Genomic DNA, 21,299 nt, shown 5'->3' with positions numbered 1-21,299 from the left:
AGAAATTTTCCGACTTTTCTTTTCGGAAGTTTGAAACTATTCGTTTAAAATACAAAATCATTCATAGAGATCGATCTATACGATTATAAAATACATAAATGCAACTTAGTGCACTGCACGGAAAATGTTATTATCTACAATAATTTATTAAATATCTTTTACTCAATAATCATCGATTGACACTGAAATCGAATCAAAGAGATTCAATGCGATTCTAGTAGAAATCGACCGTATTACGTAGTAAGAGGATTGGAAGTTCATTTTACGCGAGATTCCATATCAAGGGCAATTATTACTAGATAATAGAATTTATCGTGAATACCCCATCAAAGGCAACCGCAAAATTCATTTGCAATATACGCTCGACATTTGGTAATGAAATCACATATTTAAGTCCATGAATTTGTTAAATTGTGTAAATTAAACGAACGCGCTTTGTACGCTAATACTTATACATGCATGTTCATATATCGTATTTTTAAAAATTACAGATTTTAGTTACTATTGCATATCGCTTTTTTACAATCCTGCAATCGCCCTTACCGATTCACACGTAATTAGATACAAAGTAATGAAAAATAACCCGACAACATTAATATGACAATTATTAATTTGTTCTACTTTGATTAAGTCGCTAATCGATGTGCTAATCCGCTGTGTGCGAAATTAATAAATCTCGACGTGATGCACATGCGAATGAATGAAGCGTCATAATTTAAAATCGATAACCTGACATCAGAGTTCGCGTATAACAAAATAGATTCGTAACATTACAAACTACGCTAATTAATGTCAACCGTTCGTAAATCGTGTTCTGCTTTATCGCAACTCTTCGTGACGCTCAATTAAATTTTCGCGAATAAATTGTTGATGACGTAAAAATATACACGTCGAAATGTCTACCGTAATTTGAGATAAACATATGTTTTTTCTCGTGCATTCTCACAATTTAAATTTAAATATGAAAAAAATATCCGTGAAACTTTTACATTACGTGTTATTCAGGGAAACGTTGTACAAAAAAGTTTTTTTCATTTACTTGTATTTTTTTCGAAAAAATACGATCGAATAAATGACAGCTTACGGCGATAAGCGCGATATTTCTTTAATAATCGCAATTTATATGACATGGGCACGTATTTGCACGAAAGGGTTAAATCCGTCGCTACGCTCTACACGAGGAATAAACATATGTCACTACGATTACACGTTATCTCGCGACAGGGAAAAGAGGGAGGGGAGGGGGGTCGTTTCATGAACGTAAATCCTGATAGAAGTCCCTGTGCTGTGAACCTGACCCCTCTCACTTGTCGCCACCCACGTCACCCCGACGACCCTCCGCGAACGCGTTATTGCGATTGAGTGCAGCCAACTACCCTCGTGTCGATCCTCGAGCGTGTCAGAAACTACGACATTAATGCACGTTGTCACGCGTAATTATGAGTCAGAGGCGAGTAATCATGTGGCTGTAGCGTAGGTCGCGAGGAAAGCGCGGTCGAGATCGAGAAGAGAAGGATCAGGAAAGCAAGTATTACCATATCATATATTATCAGATAAAGTGAGAAACTCGAAACGTAATAATTATTTAGTAAAATTTTGTATAAATAGCGACGTTTCGAAATAATTTTATGTTATTACGGGAGCGCTCGACGTTATCGCGCGAATACAATAATTTCCCATTTAATTTCGGACGGATTTGCAAACGTGTCAAGGTGGAAGCGTTTATCATAGTCGCATGTATATAGTATATATACGCGCTGATGAGATTCCATGTATTCTGTCATGCGATAATTCCCACGAAACGGTAATGTACGGAAGTATCCGGGCTCTGATGTAAAATAGAGAGATAATCCTTACTATTCATTATTACGTAGATATTATCGCCGTTCATTTACGTGTTGCGGTATTTTCAAATCGTTTTGTTAACTTCGCATAGAATGTCACAATATAGAGTATTGGAATTTGTAATACTCGCCAATCATTATTAACGGATTATATCATATAATAGAAACGGTAGTTACATGGAAAGAATGCTTTTGTTAAAATATCTAAATGTAGAAAATAATAATTAATTTTAGTTAATAATAATTATGTTAGAGAAACACACCATCAAAATGATTATACAGAGCATGACAATTATCTACGCTGCGCAAAAAGATTTTCTAGCAACCAAGCGTCCTTATATAATCGTTTTTTATAGTCTAAAATTCTTTTTAGATTTATATTTAGTTAAATTTTTTAATTCTTCGCAAAACTGTTCTTTTCCACGTAGATGCAATATTACGCAACGTTTTTCTAAATCTTTAAATTAGATAGATGTCTCTTATATCCTGACATTATAATGCATTTTATCTATACTTTCTATTGCCATACTATAAAATAATATTTTTATTACTTAATTTTTTAAGATAAATGTATCAGTTAATGAACATAATTTTTGGACGAAGGGATAAAACATTTCAAATATTAAGTTTTTAATAATATGTACGATTCTATAATGAAATTCGTTACTAAATTTTTATAACCGACTGAGAGTTGTATGTTGTATATATTAAAAGCTTAATATCTGAAATGTTTTTTCGCTTTGTTCAATAATTGGTTCAGGTTCACTAATCGGTACATTTACCTTGGAGCGTAATAAAGAAGTGATACTCATATAACGAACTTTTTATACTGTATGTACACACGTATGCATAATGGACATGCATGTAGAAAAAGGTATAATCTTTCTCATATGAATTACTGACCACATTTTGTTTTCAATCAGCAAGCGAGTTAAGTTCCTCCCGCTGTGCGCAAGCAATTCGCAATTGGCTTGGTTCGATTTTCCGATGCGCGGGCCCTTTCGGCTAATTTCAATTAGGGATAATTGATTGCTTTACACCCATCGTACCGTACTCGGTCCATCCTCTTTGTCCGCGTTCGGAGAACCATTTCGCGACGGAGACACTCATCGAAATCGCAAGACGAAGTGAGAGAAACACGTGGATGCAGAGAGAGAGAGAGAGAGAGAGAGAATACGATGAGAAGAGTAGGTGGGATATCTCCTTCAACAATCGAGGGTCCGAGCAGACGAGGAATGTAGGTGGAGAAGGGACCTAATCGCATGCGGTCCATCCCTATTCAACCATCCGATTCAACTACCATCGCAGTCAGCCACCGTGAAGGATATCGCTCCTCTAATTGTTGGCCATCTATCACTCGATGATCGAGCGAGTAGGAAGGTGGAAGATTAAAATGTCCGGATCGACTTTTTCTTACGATGCTGGAGTTTAAAGACTTCGCGGACGAACACGAGCGCTTTAAGAATGTAAACGCTCAAATACCCCAACCGTAGCTACCCCCGAGACGAGTTTCTATATCCGGCTGCGACACCCCCTTGTCGTCAAAGCCTGCGGCGCTCTCGCGATTGCAATGAAGAAAATGTTTGCGCCAAGGAAACAAGGAATTAAGGGGAGGGCGGTGCCGCTTTATGCGAAAACTCCCCTCTTCTCGCGTATGCAAGTCGCCTTAGGCGAGAAGAGGGAAGATTGCTCTGACTCGGCAGGGTTAAATAAAATTTTATTCTGATAAAGGACGAAGAGAATTTTTAATATATATCTAGATTATCGGAATATTTTTGGATTTTTATAACTTGCATCTTCGATATTTGGATTCTGTCATTCTTGATAACCACATACGGAAAGAAAGTTTTACCAAAAAATGTCTATAAGAAAAACTAAATATACGTAAATCTAAAAATAAATTTGTTAGTCGTCAAAAGAATTATATAGGATGATACTCGAACTAATAATTAAAATGCCTTCTTTTTCTGCTTTCTAGATTTCTCATCTCACATGAAAAGACCTACAATGCAGAAGCCTGGCTAGAGTGTCAAAACTGTTTGCAGCATCACTCATCATGCTTGAGCTTTCTAATTATTTTCATGGTCGGACAAAATTATTTTCCTGCCTCGAAAAGTTGAGAGTCTCAGGATCAAACTCTGGTTGAAAACATATTTTTGCAATACATTATTTACAAGTTTTAAGATCTTATTATTAACTTCACTATGAAAATGGACAAATTTAAAATATTAATAATTTCAGCTTCAGTTTGTGACGAGTCTGATAAACCTTATCGAAGCGTAGTTTAAAACTGAAATAACATGTTTGTAAAAATTTGTATTTAGTATTATTAAGCACTAATATCCGGTTTGTGTTGTGACCGAAAATATAATTATTTCTATTTATTAAAACTTATTTTCAGATCTGTAATCAGCGAAATCTTTAGAAATTTCAGTAAAATCGTTCTTTCCGTGTATAAGGCTATGTTATATTTGTTATACCTCCCGAATACTCATTTCATTTATCTTCTTCAAGTATCCTTCTGCTCCATTCAAAGTATATCGGAGATTTTATTTATATTGCCACCAGTTATTGCTGCTACGCGCCATTGGGACGCGCGGAAGAGGGTTGGCAGCCTTCATTAGGTCTCCTTCGCGTCTAATCCAACTTGAATGCCGGTGTCGGCAGGATGAAGGCAGAGGGCCGTGCTTTCCACACGGTACCCCTGGGTATTTTGTAGTTATCCTAGACACGGACTACGTCGCTGATGGATAAACGTAGTTCGCACGCACAACGCGCTCTTCGTTTCGTTACCTGATTAATTGAACAGTCCAGGAAATGACTCTCAGCACAGCGTTTCGGCCGGTCCTTTCAGAGAGTACGTTAAAAGCGGATACTTTAGCGAGCTTAAAAAACGACGGTCGTGAGTTATCAGCACCGTCCGCGCTGCATCAACATCGGTGATAATAAATGCGCGAGCAGATTTCTGTCGCGAAAATGTAGCCAATTTATTCTCGTCGTCGCGATACAAACGCGACTTCTCTACGTGGGTGAGATGGTATCGTCGCACTCCGGACACTCGGAAAAAAGGAGCTTTAGCATAATTACACCGTTCCGAGTGCGAGTCGTCGCGATATATGTGAACGAAGATGCAACGAGACACCCAGTCTGTTTTCCCACTTATACAGTTAAAACATCGCCGGACGCGCGTTACCTGAATTATTTTTCTTCATTAAAATTGTTTAACTTTGTTAAATTCTCTGTAACTTTTCGAGTTTTTAATGTTACAACTGCAAGTCGGTAAACCAATACACTGCAGCTAAAATTTATTGCGCGCTATCAGGCTAACGTAATATCTACGAAAGATCAGAGCGCGTTATCGTCTAAATCTTATTAAGTATACAGCGGAAAATAATTACGCTTATGAGCGGAGACTAAATTATAATTATCAACGAAGATGAATTTTTGCCCGCGCAGTTTGTGGACTTCATGGAACACAGCTCTCCCTTCGGTTGGACGGTTAGTTTATTATAACGTAAAGTACGTGGCTGCGTCTGTAACAACCAACATTAGATGCGAAAGCAATTAGGAAGAAGTTTACGAGTGGCGCGGCGTTCCTCCTAGAAAGATTTTAATTACAACCTGTAAACACGACGAACGGTCGGCCCGTTGCATTTAAGTCTCATTTCATTATCGCGCCAGACTCGAATTGTAACTTTTTAACCGTCCTGGCATTTATGTGACATAATTAAGATTTTTCTGACACGACCTGCAACATCCCGCTGCGACGGGTGCTATATATATATATAGTGTATATACATATATATACTTTTTCACACCTCGTTCTATCGTCCTGACGAGAGTCTTCGCGTTTAACCGAAGGAAAACATGTCCTCGTTTAACCTGATGTTAGAACATGGATCCTTGCATTTGAAAAATTATTACATGAGACGATTCATCCCATAGCCTTATCTTAATTGGTTTAAACTCGGCCACCGCCACGAGGAGCAGATTGGAATTTCTGGTGGCGCATGCACGATTATGCCGGAAGCGTACACGCGATAAAACGTTGCGGAATTAAACGAGATTAAAATCTGTAGGATTACCGCCACATCAAAGCGGCCTTTTCTTTTTGCTGAATCCGTGTACATTGAAATCTGTCGCAGTTTTAATCTCTTTCTCTAACGAGAATACGCAGAAAAAGTGGTAAAAATGTACTTACAAATATTATGAAAGGTATAATGATGCACGATTATGTACATGAGAAGCTTTTTATCGTAAAGTAATACCATGTGTCTACAAACGTCTCGTAAAAAAGACAGATCAAAAGATTAGAATTAAAAATTCAAGATTAATGCGATATTTAAAAAGCACGAATTTAAAAGTACATTTTGATCGGTAATACGTTAGAGAGAGAGAGAGAGAGAGAGATACTCTGAAAAAATTTACTAAATATCACTACATATTTGTTTAGTAAGTAATCATTATACTTAAATAACATTAATTAAGTAAAATAAAAGTGATTATAAGGCTCTATATGTATAAGGCTCTATATAAAACAGTATAAATATAATGAGGGCAAAGAGCCAATTAAAGTTGTTCGTTAAATTATAATTTAACGAACAACTTTAATTCAACACTCATGATATGAAAATTACAAAAACAAATGTTTCGACTCCGATCGGGTTATTTTCAATGTTACATAAAATATAAAGTACAAAATTACAACTTTGATTAAATTAATTCGTCTTCGTAGTTCTGTGTAAGTTTCTAGTAAAAAATATCAATGTCGTATAATTAATCTTATCGGTTATATAAGAAAAAGATATACAGCGTCCAATAATAAAAAATTCAAAATAATTATATTGTAAATACATGTTATATAAAAATTGGTTAAACTAGTTTGCAGCGAAAGAGACTACTTTTGGTTATGCCAGATAAGGTAATGTCTAACAAAAAGTAAATAATTTCCTTACAGTAAATAAATGTTTACTCAATAAAAATTATAGTTAAACCTTAAATCAAATTAATAGTTATTGTATTAAATAAATATATGTTTACATTTAATAAATATCTATTTAAAAGTATTCAAACAAATATTTATTAAAATTTGGTATTTTTTCAGTTCTTTAATGTTTCATGAATCTAATCGAATGTCGTAGTTTCTAAATGGATGATTATCATATAATCTATTCGGAGAAATCAAGATCCTTCTCTTCTTAAAAAAAACGCACATTCCACGATTCCCTCCGTTAATTCTCACAAGCAACACTCCACTATGATTCAATAACAGGTCAATAATAAACTCGATGATCCGGAGGAAACAGCGAGGTCTCTCATCCCTCGCCGATTCAGCAGTGTGTTCCCGACAAGACAAACGAAACCACCCCTTCCTGGTCTGTGGCTACAGGATGTGTCGCAGACGTTCAAGCGAACGGCTTGTTCTCCGGCACGTAAAGCACAGTGTAACTAACCCTCTCACCTACTCGCGGAGACTCGCTCAAAGTCGTCGGCAGACTTATACACCACACATACATACACGTACGTACAATTTGAACCCCGTCGTCCGCCGCCATTGCCATACCCGGACTATACAACGTCTTTAAGTTTCGCACAAAGACCGGAGGAGCAGTTAAGTTACCTAGAAGCCAGAGTTCGTACCGTCCTCCTTTGTCATTCCTCCCCCATGACCTACCCACCCGACGGCGCAAGCCTTTGCCTCTCCCCGGGTTCTTCCTCGCTCGCTCCCCACGACTTCTCCGTCCCCAATGCGACGAAAAGTCTTTAACTTTCCGCGACTAAATTTACCGACAGTCGAAATACCTGCCATTGTCACCAACCGCGTGTCACCGGCGGCGCGGCACGACGCGACGCGGTGGCCGGATAAAAGTACTGAGTATCTTTAGATTCGTCTAGTACGAGATGTTGAATTATATTACATAAATTTATGATATTTTCCATTATTTAAGCCGTACACTCTTAACCGGTAAACTATATGAATACGTTGCCTGAAAATAATGGGATTCGCATTTCAGTAAGAAAAATCCTAAAAGGTACGCAAACTTGTCATACATGATTGGGAACTCAGAAGCCTTCTGTTGTAAGATATGGAAAATCGATCTGAAATTCGTTTCGTTTCCTTTACCTTTTTTCATTCCGATCAGATTTCAATTTTTATCAGAGGAAAATCTTGAGGAATTCAACGAAATCACTGCATCGAACGTGCAGTACGTAGAAACGTCTCCTCTGTTAACCTCGCACGACTTTACCAGCGCTGTTCGCCGTTTCGCAGGACATTATCTCGCCACAATGTAACTTTACGATGGCGAACAAATGGCTCGCGCTGGCACGACCGCGAGGCCGCGACCGTGGCTGACCAGCACCCCTTAAACTCTTTGCCTGTATGGCCATCCATGTACTTAATAGGATAATACTTGGCGGTTGCTCGGACGTTATTCCTGCAATCGTGTTTATATACCATCCGCTACATCCATTTCATATTCTTTCGTGTGCATTTGTCGTTGCAAAGCCGCTTCTATCCAGATCTCACGACAAATCCAGCTGAAGCGATTCGGATCGCTCTAAGAGAGACTAAGATTAATCCTCCTATAGTAAGGTAAACTTTCGAGATATCCAGAAAAGTAGGATTCGATTCGACTCGATATTTTGTTCATTTTTATCTAATCAATAGATCTGTTCGCCTTGCTCGTACCTTTTTTGCACTGAGCAACTTTGCTTTCTCTTTTTTCAGTGCTCGAATATATATTTATCTCGTTCGAAGTGCAAAAATTGTTGCGGATTTCAAGCAACGCGGACAACCGAATGTAACAAAATGGAATGTAAAAAGAAGTAAACAATATATCATGAAACTTTTTCCTCCGTTAACCTTTCATTTATACTCATGTCCAGAATATCTCTGCCTTATAAATTCATTTAATATATAAATGCTGGTTATATATACGTAATTATGTTTAGTACAAATTGTTTCGCAATTAACATATTTTTTGCATTTATCTTTATCTACAGATATGCAGAATGTTATCAATTTTTATTTAATTATAAATATTATAAAAGAGAAAAATTAAGATTGAGATGTATCATTAAGATTTGTATAAAATTAAGGCCTGTATATATGAAAATTTGAGTCTCGTTAGAAGTGGCGAATTAAAAATGCTTGAGGAACGTAAGACGCGGATTACGATCCGTTCAGAAAAAGATTCCATCCCACCTAATCGGAGAATAAAATCTCATTAAAACGCCTCCGTTCCCGAGATTCGACTCAGGATGAGAAATTGCCTAGGACGAACAAGGATAAACGTGGACGAGAAGAAGGAGCACGTTCGGGACGAACCGAGGCCACGATAGTCGGGCGAGAAGTGAAATGATAAATTAAACCGACCGCGGTAACGCTCGGCCGCAAAACAAGGCGGGTTAAGCTGCGGAATTATGAAAGTTCCAAGACTAATTGTGAAACTTTTCGCGATGTACAAAATTGCCGCAGACTCGCGAGGGACGGACGGTAAAAGAGACGGCCGCGCGGGGGTCAGTCCTCTCGTTGCCGCTCGAGAGGTGAAGTGCCGCTAGATGGGCGCCAACTTGACGAGATAAAGAGAGCTTTCCCGTGGCACTCAGGAGGGAAATAAAGAAGACGGAGTCACAGCTTCGACCTCTCGAGTTCTCTATCCGTCTGAATTTCACACGAAAGAAGGGAACCGAATCCCGCGCATTTGTCCGAAGTTACTGCCGAGTAAATTACGCCCAAGTCAATTCGCCGTGATTTGACTTAAGTTTATTACCGCAAGCTGACGGGAAGAGTGCATAAAAAGTGTCTACACGTGCAGGAATTAAAGCAGGGATTTTAAACATCAGAAACTTAAGCGTCTACGAAGTTATCAGTGTAAACATCTTGGACTGCAAAACTTTTTCTCAACATTTTTTAACAACCAGCATACGATAGTTACACAAATGCGTAATAAAAACGCTGTTTTTATAGTAGCGAACAGGAGAGAGACGCGCAAAGTTATTTATTTTCCATTCGTTATTCCTAGTAAATAATTTTGAGTTGTAAATCGATGCAGTGTGCAACGTCACGCGAGCACCACTATATCGCCGTTGCTCTCTCGTCCTTTATTTACCGCGCATCACGACGGCAGCGGAAGAGCGTGGAGGCGGATAGTGGAGCAAGGGGGAGGATAATGTAATTCTTGACAATCTCTTTCAAGACGCGTCTCGTAAAAAGTCTTTTGCACGCGGTAATCTCGTTCGAGCTGTTTGCTCTCCAATACGTCGCTCCGGCGTAGCCAAAAAAGAAAAGCCAGGATAAGGCGCAGCGATTCAACGAATAGTCAACGAGGAATAAAAGTAGTGGCCCGTCATCGGCCATTCTCCTTCTCCCGTCGTGGTGCGGTTCTGCGGAAAAAAACGCGCCTCAGGCCGAATAACATTGATCCAGCAGCGGCTCGTGTCAACGGAGTCGACGACCTTACGACCTTTGATTATTTAGTTCGAACGGTTCCCACGGTGGTCTCCGAGGTAATTCGTCGGGGTAACTCGCAACGGTGTGCCCCACAGGAAAGCGGGCTTAAAGAATAACTTACGCGGGAGTACGTTGTTGACAACCGCGGAAGACCACGTTATTATATTTTTATTGTGGCGAATGTAGCTCTGCCGAAAGATGTTTCTCTAAAATTAACCAGGTGGGTAACTACATCCTTTTTCTAGACGTAATGTCTAAAGAGATGCCTTTTTCCGCGATGCACAAAATAAAATACAGATTATATAGTTATAATTTCTACAATTCTCTCTCTCTCTCTCTCTCTCTAAAGAAACACGTGTGTGTGCTATCTAAGAAAAAATTTAAAATCCCAAAATGATACAGTAAAACAGCAACTGTACATCAAATCTATTTTTTACACGAACGTTCTCTGGCTGCGCAGGTTGTTGCTTTTATTCGTTTCCGCGCACTAAAAGTTTCGGCTGTGTTATTTTATTGCTGTGCTTTATCGTATGACAATGATTTTAAATGTGTATATCGATTGATTGTCGGATAATATTTTAGGGGGATTCTATCCGATAAATAAACAAGGAACAAAAATATCCAGTTTTAAACGTAAAAATAAACACAAATCATGTAATCTTTAGATCTGTTTTCTGCAGCTGAATTAGTATACACTTTTAGAATTTAAAATCGACTACATATTTGATATCTGATGAAAACGTGAAAAAAGTTTTAGCGCAGTTTAGTGCAGGAATTAAAAATAGATATCTGGATTAATATTTCGACCTACTTCGTAATGATTTAAAAGTTAAAAAGAAAACCGTAAAACAAGTCACGCGATAAAAGAAATAAACTTTGCTTTCCAAGCAAGAGAAAAAAGTTTTAAGATTATGGTATTTTTTTCTGACAAATTCTACAGACGAGTGGCACACTAAAGATATCGAAGTTCCATAATGTGGCCACAAAAAAAAAGGTTAGCTACCCCTGCTCTAATCAATAATTTCTGACGAAAAGCAGTCCCCTTTTCTCCTAAACTTCACGATTCCCCCGTATATCTTCACTTTCTCAGGCTGTGCGCCAGGCTGCGCGATAGCTGCCGTCACTCGGCAAGTTCGACGCAAAGCTTGCGTAATATTACTACCCCATCGTGCACGATGAAATGCTCGTTTCCCAGTGCAAGGCTCGTTCGCCAGCGCGCGGCTTAGCCGTGCAAATCGGATTAATTATTTCCCGGCGTGGCCGGTTGTGGCCGAAGGCGCGGCCCTTTCTTATCGGCCCGGTTTAACGTAAGCACTTGGGACACACGGTGCGGCGCGCGGTCGTTCTACGTGGGATGTGTTTGCCTTCGGGTCTCCGTCAAGATCGATGGCGCCGATGCGACTATCCGTGTAAGCGCTTGCCACCGTGCCATTCCGCCGCGTGGCAGCGCAAACATTGCACGTCGAAATTACACACCGCGCGACATCGCAAACACGAACGCGGACGCGAAGACGACGTGGCAAGGTGAGGAGGCGAGGCGAGACGAACGAGGATGCGCCTAACGAGGCCCGTCGTCGCGTTTACCATAACCCGCTAAGGATAATAAGGATTTTGATTGAGCAGGTTGTTTGCCGCGTCTCCATTGATTAAAGACGATCTTATGATACGCCTCTCACGACGCGGCCGGACGAGATAAAGATACGCATGGCTCTGACTATTTTTGAAGCTTCAAGTGGCGAGCTTGTTAAAATTTAATCCCTTCTGAAAACTTTAATCAAGATAGAACGAAGTGGCGTAGAAAATATGAGTTTTCAGTCAAGTGTCACTAATGAAATTCTTTCCTTTCTTAGTAGCTTCATGTATTCTTTATCAGAATTGTCACAAATTCTTCATCTTAAAATTTCTATAACTTTTTTTCTGATTTCTAGACAAAATTTCATGATCTTGTCTTTTAAAAGTATTTCGAAATTTTCTATGTTTTATTATACTTTCATTTGTTTTGTATTATATTTTTATCCTGATTTATATAGTAGAAATTTCAAATACTTACAGAGAGTAATTTATGATAAATCACATTATTATAATGTTGCCTCCATTTAATTGTTAAATTAGTAGCACTCCAAAACTGCATAAATGTGTTGCACGTTTATTAAATGTCTTTTAAAGCCAAGGATTTTAATTTTCCGGAAAACTTTCTGACCATTTTTAATTTTCACGATTTCCCTGATTTCCAATTTTGTGGCATCCTAAAACATTACGTAGGGATGAACAATGCTACAAAAAGTCTTGACATTCCTGCAATCAAATTGAGCGTTTTACATAATTATTTTTGATGGTCCAATAAAACTATTTTAAGGCAAGACTTTAATTAGACTTCTTATTGTTAGTTAAACTTCAGCAAAACCTTTTCCGTGATATATCCATTGTTTTACACGAAATATTTTCTCTCTTTTTTTTCCATAGAGAAATAATCATTGCGCACATAGATCCTCAACAGACGATCTCTATACAAATGAGATATCCTTTAATCGTGTCTTGGTATTAAATTGTAGTCTCGCGCTTTCGCGGATCTACACCGCAAATTTTTCCGGCACTTTAACGGAATAATATATGAGTGTTAAAAGAATCTATCTTCCCAATTCTTCCAAGAACGAAAGCAATTTCACGAGAATGCGACTGTTCCGCGCACGAATTCGCTTCGATTTCCGTCTGCCGCATGATATTAGTGTAACAGGATGCATTAACGTGAACGGATTCTGACGCATTGGCTCGCTGACGCCGCGCGATATTAGTCAACTATTACACTCAATCGCAATAACGCCCGCTCCCTCTTTCCCGCCGCAGCAGTCCTTTCTATCAGGATCGACGTCGATGAATGCCCAACGGACGCCGAACGGTCGTAAATGCGGATACGTCGATAACGAATCGCCAGCCACCGCTCACCGTTATATTCGCGACTATCGAAGAAGCTCTGAATTACGAAAGCACGTATAAAGCGTCCGGCGCATATCGAATGCTCCTTCCGATTCGGCGCGGCTTTACAGCTCGACGGATGCATTACGGATGCATGCGCGGATCTGCCCGTCCCGCCCGCTTCGTCGAGATCAAAGGACGAAATACCGAAACTCGACTCGGCGGAGTTAATGCACTCCAGCGCGCGAAAACCGGACGAAGAAAGGAAATAATGCAGATGCGGAAGAGAGGTGGGCGAGGTCGCCCGCCAAACCGTGGAAATTGAGTTTCCACGGCCGCGGCCTGTCGAGAATTTTCTCATGTCGCTCCGACGCGGCGGAGAATGCCGTATGATACAATAGTAGACAACGGAATTTTCGCGATTGTTGGTTGACTTTGCAAATTCGTATTTTCTCGATTTTAAAATATCATCTTATCATGGTTCTTATCATGGTTCTCTTCATGGTTCTTTTCTCTCCCTTTTTCTCTCTATTACACATTACTAAAAGTTAGTTTACGAAAGCACGTATAAAGCGTCCGGCGCATATCGAATGCTCCTTCCGATTCGGCGCGGCTTTACAGCTCGACGGATGCATTACGGATGCTACTACGAAAGAAACGGGTTTGTTGGAATATAGATATTAGATATGAAGATAATTTTGTTGGACCATTAAAATAATTATGTAAGGTATTTGAACACAATAAATGACGCTGCAAAATGGTTTGACATTTTAACAACCAGTTTAAGTGGTTGTTATACTATACAATTATTTTATAATTATTTTATAATTATATTATTGAGTGTTTTATATGATTATTTCTGACGGTCCCATAAAATTATTTTCAGCGATTTAATTTTTTAATATATTTCAACAAAACTAGTTTTTTCGCGCACGTGTAACTATAGTGCAAAAAATATTCGTTAGAGAGATATTTGTAAAAAATCCTATTACAAATATTAATCAGTAATTTATTAATAAAGAATAAAATAATTTGTAATTTTTCAAAATTATTTCACCTAGAATATGTGTAATAATTAAAATATATTATCTTAACAATAAGCGAAAATAAAGTATTATTTAAACGGACAAAAAGTTTTCGTACAGTCGAGAAATTATAAAATCATGGACACGCGAAGCTCTTTTTTTTACGTAAGTTTAAACGTATGTACTTGTTATATGTATATAAATTTCGAATTATTTATTTTCTACAAATAAGACTTTTGCTGTGTAAGAATTTTTTTGCACTCACTGTATATCTTCAACTTTTCATTCAATCACAGTTTTTATAGTCTTATTATATATAATTTGAGAGTACTAAATCGTCTTTATATTTTTTACACATCTTCACCTAAATAAGACAGTTGACGATGTCTATCTCTGAATCTGTTTGTACTTAAATCTATTTATACGATAAATATTGCATTCTACTCACACATATGATATAACACCAAATTCTTCGTGCTCCCATTGTATTTCTGGAACGCTCGATTAGTGGGCGCAAACACGGTCACGTGGCGGTACGTGAGGGTAGTATTGGCCACTTGACTAGCTTCCAGAAGCTGGTAAAACTGCAACAGAAAAGCAGAATATGGTTTTACAGTTCTGTTCGGTTTAGTAATTCCTTTGCTAATTGATGCTACCAATTAACGGGCGCATATGCGGTACACGCAATAAAGGGAACATGCTTACGGCATTATACCGTCTGTGCGAGCCTTCAATAGCGCACCCTTGACAAAATTAAACAATCGTCCACCGCGCTCAAAAGGGCCGGCTTGTAGGAAGTCGTTAAATTAATCATCGTCTCCGCATGATAAAGCAGGAAACGAGCGATCGATTCCGCTCCTTCTGACATCGGGCTCTTATGAACCCTTCTACGCGATAGAAGGAGAAAAAAATCCGCACCCTCAACGGGAACATGCCTCGAGCAATTCACGTCAACGGGGATTAAAGTCGCAGTTCACATCGAGTTGCAAGCTCGAGTTCGACGAGCACGCGCGCTAAAGCATTTAATCCGACGTGTCGGTTGAAATTTTCCGAGGACTTTCATCTCCCGTAGCGGCTGCGGCACAAAGGAACCTCGTTAGTTATCAATGCTTAATTAGCCGGATGTAAAGTCCGATCTACTGACGGGTATTACGAGTCACCCTTCCTGCCGTCTCCTCCTCTTTCTGTCGAACGTCGCGTCGCTTGGGAGTTGAGGGTAAAAAAGCATGTCGTGAAAAAGTGAAAACCCCCAAGTTGTTTACGCGCAATGTTAAATATTTCCGTAACATTTTCATATTTATATTAAATCCTGTTTTCGAAACCTTATAATATTATAAATGACTGTATAATTATAACACAACCATTTTCTTGGTTTTATATAATTCTTCTTTCTTGATATAATTGTTACATTATAAAGGATTATATTTAATAATTATTATATAATATCGTTATACACATTTTATAATACTGATGTCCCCATTGGTATTCATTTGGTTTAAATTTTCACGGTCCAATAAGATTTGATATTGTTGTATATTTTATTTTATTAAATTCATAATATCCTTTTTAATAATAAAAATGTGTCCGCGCGTTTGGTTTTAACTTTTTTTTATTTAACAGTGGAATAGCCAATGATATCAAAATTGGTAATTGTCCTGGTTTTCAGTTAATGAAAGTTATTTTGTTATTATTTGTATCGTTAGAATTATCTATATTATTATATATTCACATATTTTCAACATTTTGCTACACTAATATCAAAAGGAAAAACATTGAAATGATTACGAGCACAAAATATTTGAATAAGATTGAATTCAGCGTTCACGTTATTTCGCGACAGTTATGCGTGAACGTGTGCAACTAGTTTCGGAATGCAGAAACGAACTCGATCGTGTTAGACGCAGAAAGTATGCCGGCTAGTATGATAAAACTCGCGCCACCACCGGCTTTGTCGATTTTATGACGCGTGTGGCATTCGAACAAGTTTTACCGCACAAAAGCGTCGCCGAGGCTTCCGATTCTCGTAAAACTCAGCGCGAGTATCGTAAAAACGCGATTATTTCGTCCCATTGCTTGAAACTCTCGCACTGCTGGGAGAACTATGTCGGCACTTGGCTATAATAAACTGCTAAAGTTTCATACGCAGGAGGCGTACCTTGTCGGTAATTTTTCCGTCGCACATAGTTGCTCTAATACACTCAATCTTCCAAGTCTCTCGACTTTGGAATTAATAGAGTAATTTTGCACTTTATATTTTCCTTTTACCGTAATCGACATTCGAATTGTCCTACATTCGATATTGAGCGTACTTGTTTTTTGTTAAATATTAAGTTCATCTTTTCTAAGAATAAAATGCTAGTCGATTTGGTTTTGATTTTCGATTTTTTTATCCAATACACACATTCGAATTGTCAATTATATTCCAATAAAACTGTTAAGATATCAAAGTAGCAATTTGTTATTTCTGTTTTCGGTTAATGAAAAGTTTGGTTATTTGTTAAAATGTACTATTTGTATTATATTCATACATTACAATATTTTGTATTACATATTTAATACAAAAAAAAAAGAAAACATTGAAATGCTTAACCAAAAATAGTATCATCGGCGGTTCTAATGTTAACGCTAATCTTGCTTAAATCAAGCAAGACTTCGAAACACTAAGTTATAAGTCGATCATAAACCAGTTGGTAGATTTACGAATTATTAAAGCCGTAAGTTTCCGTAAGACAATGGACGGCATCGCCGAAGGCGGGAAACTTTGTTACAACGGTCATATATGCTAATTAGTATACGGTGGGATAATTGATAGGGAGATTCGGAGCGGGTCTATTTGTGCATCGGTCGGTCGGCAGTGTCGGCAGGAAATTTCTGATTAATTAGTGGAAGCTGCAGAATGCGGTCCATTCAGCTTCTATATTTTATGATGATCAACGTCGTGCGCGATATATTCGTATAAATTAAGATCTCGAAATTAAAAATAACGCGGAGATGCAAGGCATTCGGGATGCTGATTTTACGTTCAAGAGATACAACAGAAGAATCGGACGAAATTCGCGAAGGCGATAAACAGAAAACCTCTCTTTTTTTTTTTCATTCCATTGGACGATGGGGGCCAGTTCAATTCTCGTTAAGGATAACGGCGACGCGAGCCCAATTTGTGAAAAATAATGGTGAAACATGGTTGCGACCTCCTTTATCTTCCTCGTCTCTTATCCTCGCGGCGCTCTCTTATCCCCTTTGCCTTCCTTTAACGAAGCTCTTGAGTAATGGAGACATGTCGTGACTCCCGGCAATTAATGCGAGTTGGTTCGTCGAGACGAGCCCAGCAGAGCGACGGGATTGGTCGGAGGTAGCAGACAAAAGGAGAAAGGGACAGGGCGAAAACAACCCTGCGGATAGAAAAAGATTTCCAACACGGTAATCGAGACGTCGTGTTTCGCGTGTCGATTGTCTTGGTACAGAGATAGGAGTTTTATCGAAACAGATATAATACCATTCTAGCAATTCTAGACCTCGAGTCGCATAAAATTTTAGTTAGTTACAGTCGCTAATTTTGATACTTGGCTTCTGGAATTTACCGCAAATGTCACAAACAACTAAAAGATACCTTTAAAGAGATTTGGACGATTAAAATTTTTTTCTTATCTATTTTGTAGACACTTGGATAAAGTTCGTTGATTCTTCAATGGAAAAAGTCCGTTTTTGACGGATTTGAAATGAATGACGAATTGAATCCCTTAAAAAATTTATACATTTATGGATTTATGCTCAAATGAATCTATAAACTTGTTAACGAGATTTTCGCGAAAGCGAGGTGCACGGTAGGATATTATGTATTATTAATGCGAATAAATATTCGCATTTGTAAAATGTTTCGTTTTCATATTTTCTGCTTGGTGAGTAAAAACAATCGCGCGGCATCGCACCGTGTCGATGAGTTAAACAACGGATAAACGAATTTTATATGAAGCGCAGCCGCGCCGGGTCGAGAACATCAAGATGGCTATGGAAATTAAATTAAATCGCAACGTCAAGATTTATATTATCTATTTTCTCTCTTCCTCTCTCTTTGTCTTTTTGGCGCCATTTTATTGCATTACGTGCTTTCGAAATATCGCGCACGATCAGAAGATAAATTTGTAGCAACGTTTGCTGTTCCGCAACAAACGCGATACTGTCCTCGTGCTCCATTTTTCGTAGCTTTTTATACTCGGCGCAGAACCGAGAATAGACAGAACTTGAAGAATCTGCATGGATCAGACGTTCTTCAAAATTACAGACGACCCGCGAAAATCCAGCTTCTGGCGAAGATTTATGCCCTCGTGCTAAAATTACGCGTATAATAAATAAGCGAGACATGAATCTTAATGTTATGTTCCATGTCTTAATTCATGTCTACATTTCAACCTTCGAGGCATTTTATCTCACGGCACATATCAACGCGGCGTTATGTTACCGGTTGTATTCGTTTAACCATGCTCGCTATTTTTGCTACGGTAAAATGTTTCATGAACGTTGTGTATCTTGCTTATGTATTTTAGTTACACTACGTTTACCAGTGCACACATCGATGTAACGTAGCAGAAAAAAATAATTACTTTAATTCTCGTATATTCGGTACCTCGGTATGTAATGCACTACAAAAATACTCGACAATCCGACAATCAATTGGATGTAAACTGCTGAAATTGGCGATTACATTCGAGTTATTCGCGTAATTCTCGGGCTTCGTAATATTTTTACGAGTCTGGTTTTCGCAATCTGACCTCATTTATACTTCATCATCTTTTTTTACGGTCCTTATACTCGTTTTAGAAACACTCCCTCGTTCATCATTGTATCTTCGTCGCGAGTGAGATGGAGTGTGGCTTGCATACTTTAATTATGTTTTAATTACAATCAACGTAGGAAAAAGAAAGCGGAGAACAGAGAGGAAGAATCGCGAGCAGCTTTGCGTTTTTACGAGCGAGGTTTAACACGAGACGACCGGAGATCGAGTTGCATCCGCCGTAAAATAGGGAGAGCGAAATTTAATTAATGTGAGCATACGTCGTAAGTTTCCCTCGCCGCTTCGTTAATCATTTTGCGGAAATGACAGCTCAATTTTTTTTTTATGATTGCGGTAATAAATAAATAGACGTTCGATTCACGAGTGGCCTATATTTCTTGTTTCGTTCGTAACCACTATTCTGCAGAGAAGAATAGTCAAGGGTGCAATCCATTAAACGCTGCAAATGCCTCGTTGACCAATCAAAAGAAAGAATTTTAGTTAAAGAATGCTTCAAAGCATTTACAGTATGAAGCATACATTTATAATCGATGGCGAATCAATACATTAAAAACTTAATATTATTTCTACTTCTCCTAACAACAAGAATCAGCTTTTTCCATCTTCGTATAAACTGTGTGATAATTTATCTAATAGATAAGCCGGGACGAAACGCCAAACATTACGTGATATTCTTCGCAATATAGAATATTAGAATATATTATCAGATTTAGATTGACTCTTATTCGCCATTCTCAACGTATTAATTATTGTTTATAAAAAGAGTCCTTTATTTCTTCAATTATTTGTTTTCAAAACCGCAGGTTGTAATAACGCGGATAATACATTGCAATTCTGTTCATTAAGTAAAAATTTACAGTTTCTAGATTAATTGCGTTTCAAGACCGAAAATCCATCGGCGCGCAAATATTTAGGAGGGGGGATATTTCAGATTATTAGAGTTGCGTTGCAAGACCGAAAAATCTTTCGGCGCGCAACAATTAAGAAGAGGGGACATTTAAAAATCAGATTATTTGGGGGGACTATATATAATTAGAACGTTATTTCTCACTTTGGATAAATATTGCGAAGAATATTACTACGTCGACCCGCCATCAGAGGTCTATCGATATTCGCAAATTCTCGCAAGTGCTGAGACACGCGTATATCTCTTTATATAGAATCTCGATTTAATAACTTACACCGGCGTCTAAGGTAGGCTTCCACTACAATACCTTACTGATGAGTCCAGTAGTGGAAGCCGGGACGAAACGCCAAACATTACGTGATATTCTTCGCAATATAGAATATTAGAATATATTATCAGATTTAGATTGACTCTTATTCGCCATTCTCAACGTATTAATTATTGCTAATAGATAAAAAAAGAGTAAAAGAGTAAGAGAGTAAGCTGAAGAGTTTATCGAAAGATCAAACAACCAGCCTTTAGGATGAGTGGAACAACCCAGCCTAGGGGCTGGTTGTTCCATCTTCAGATAAACTGAATATGATAGTAATTTGTATATTGAATAAATATGTACGTATTATATGTATTACGACACTACTGCGTCGCTTGATAAATAATTAGATTTCGCTTGTTTTTTGCAATGCAAAGTATAAAGAAAGGACGGTCTGTGAATTGAGCGGTAATACAATTCTTTAGTATAAAATGAATTTAGTAATATATGTATAATGTTAGTGTGACAAATATATAATAATCGATTCTACTATTGAAAGTTTATTAACTTCCGATTCAGACCGTCCTTTCTTTATACTTTGAAAAAATAAATGTTGGCTCTCATACGATGGTTGAACGTGAAAATCTTTATTGCATTACACAATAGTGAATTTACTTTTTGTCGGCTTTAAAATTTTATTAGTGCAAGTTGCGATTCTTCTAATTACAAGATTCCAATAAACAGCATCGTAAATAAAACTTTTATTGTGAGCAATAAAAAGCAAAATTGCTGCCTGAAAAATGCATTTGATGAACGAGAATCGTGCATATATCACCTTTAAGTCCATTACATTAATAAGATATATCGTACATTGGGGGACGCCTTAAACTTTTCGCATATCTAGTCGCGTAGGTTGTTTATCGCCGCACTTCTCTCCCTTTTATTATCTGTTCAGCGCGCCCTCGACGAATACAAACATTTATGCGAATGACTGAACTTCCATTCGGCGCCAGGACGAGATGTGCCTTGTGCCATTTATGAGTCAACGATATCGTCATTCAGGCGAGAGCATCACGAATTACACTCACGCGTCGAAGAGCTGCGATTAATCTG

At 38.1% G+C, this 21,299-nt stretch overlaps 1 protein-coding gene across 1 annotated transcript in view; it reads right to left on the bottom strand.

Moving 5' to 3' along the window:
* Fas1 (fasciclin 1 Fas1 domain-containing) overlaps positions 1–14,712 on the bottom strand; it is a 107,609-nt gene extending 92,897 nt beyond the window's left edge. Inside the window, exon 1 of the mRNA XM_018539481.1 lies at positions 14,686–14,712. Within this exon, the coding sequence (XP_018394983.1) occupies positions 14,686–14,689 (4 nt within the window). The 5' untranslated portion in view covers positions 14,690–14,712. The remainder of the gene's footprint in view (positions 1–14,685) is intronic.
* Between the last annotated feature and the right edge of the window lie 6,587 nt (positions 14,713–21,299).

This window comes from Cyphomyrmex costatus, unplaced genomic scaffold, assembly GCF_001594065.2.
Source record: "Cyphomyrmex costatus isolate MS0001 unplaced genomic scaffold, Ccosl1.0 scaffold102, whole genome shotgun sequence".
NCBI lineage: Eukaryota > Metazoa > Arthropoda > Insecta > Hymenoptera > Formicidae > Cyphomyrmex > Cyphomyrmex costatus.
This window is presented reverse-complemented; position numbering and strand designations above follow the sequence as displayed.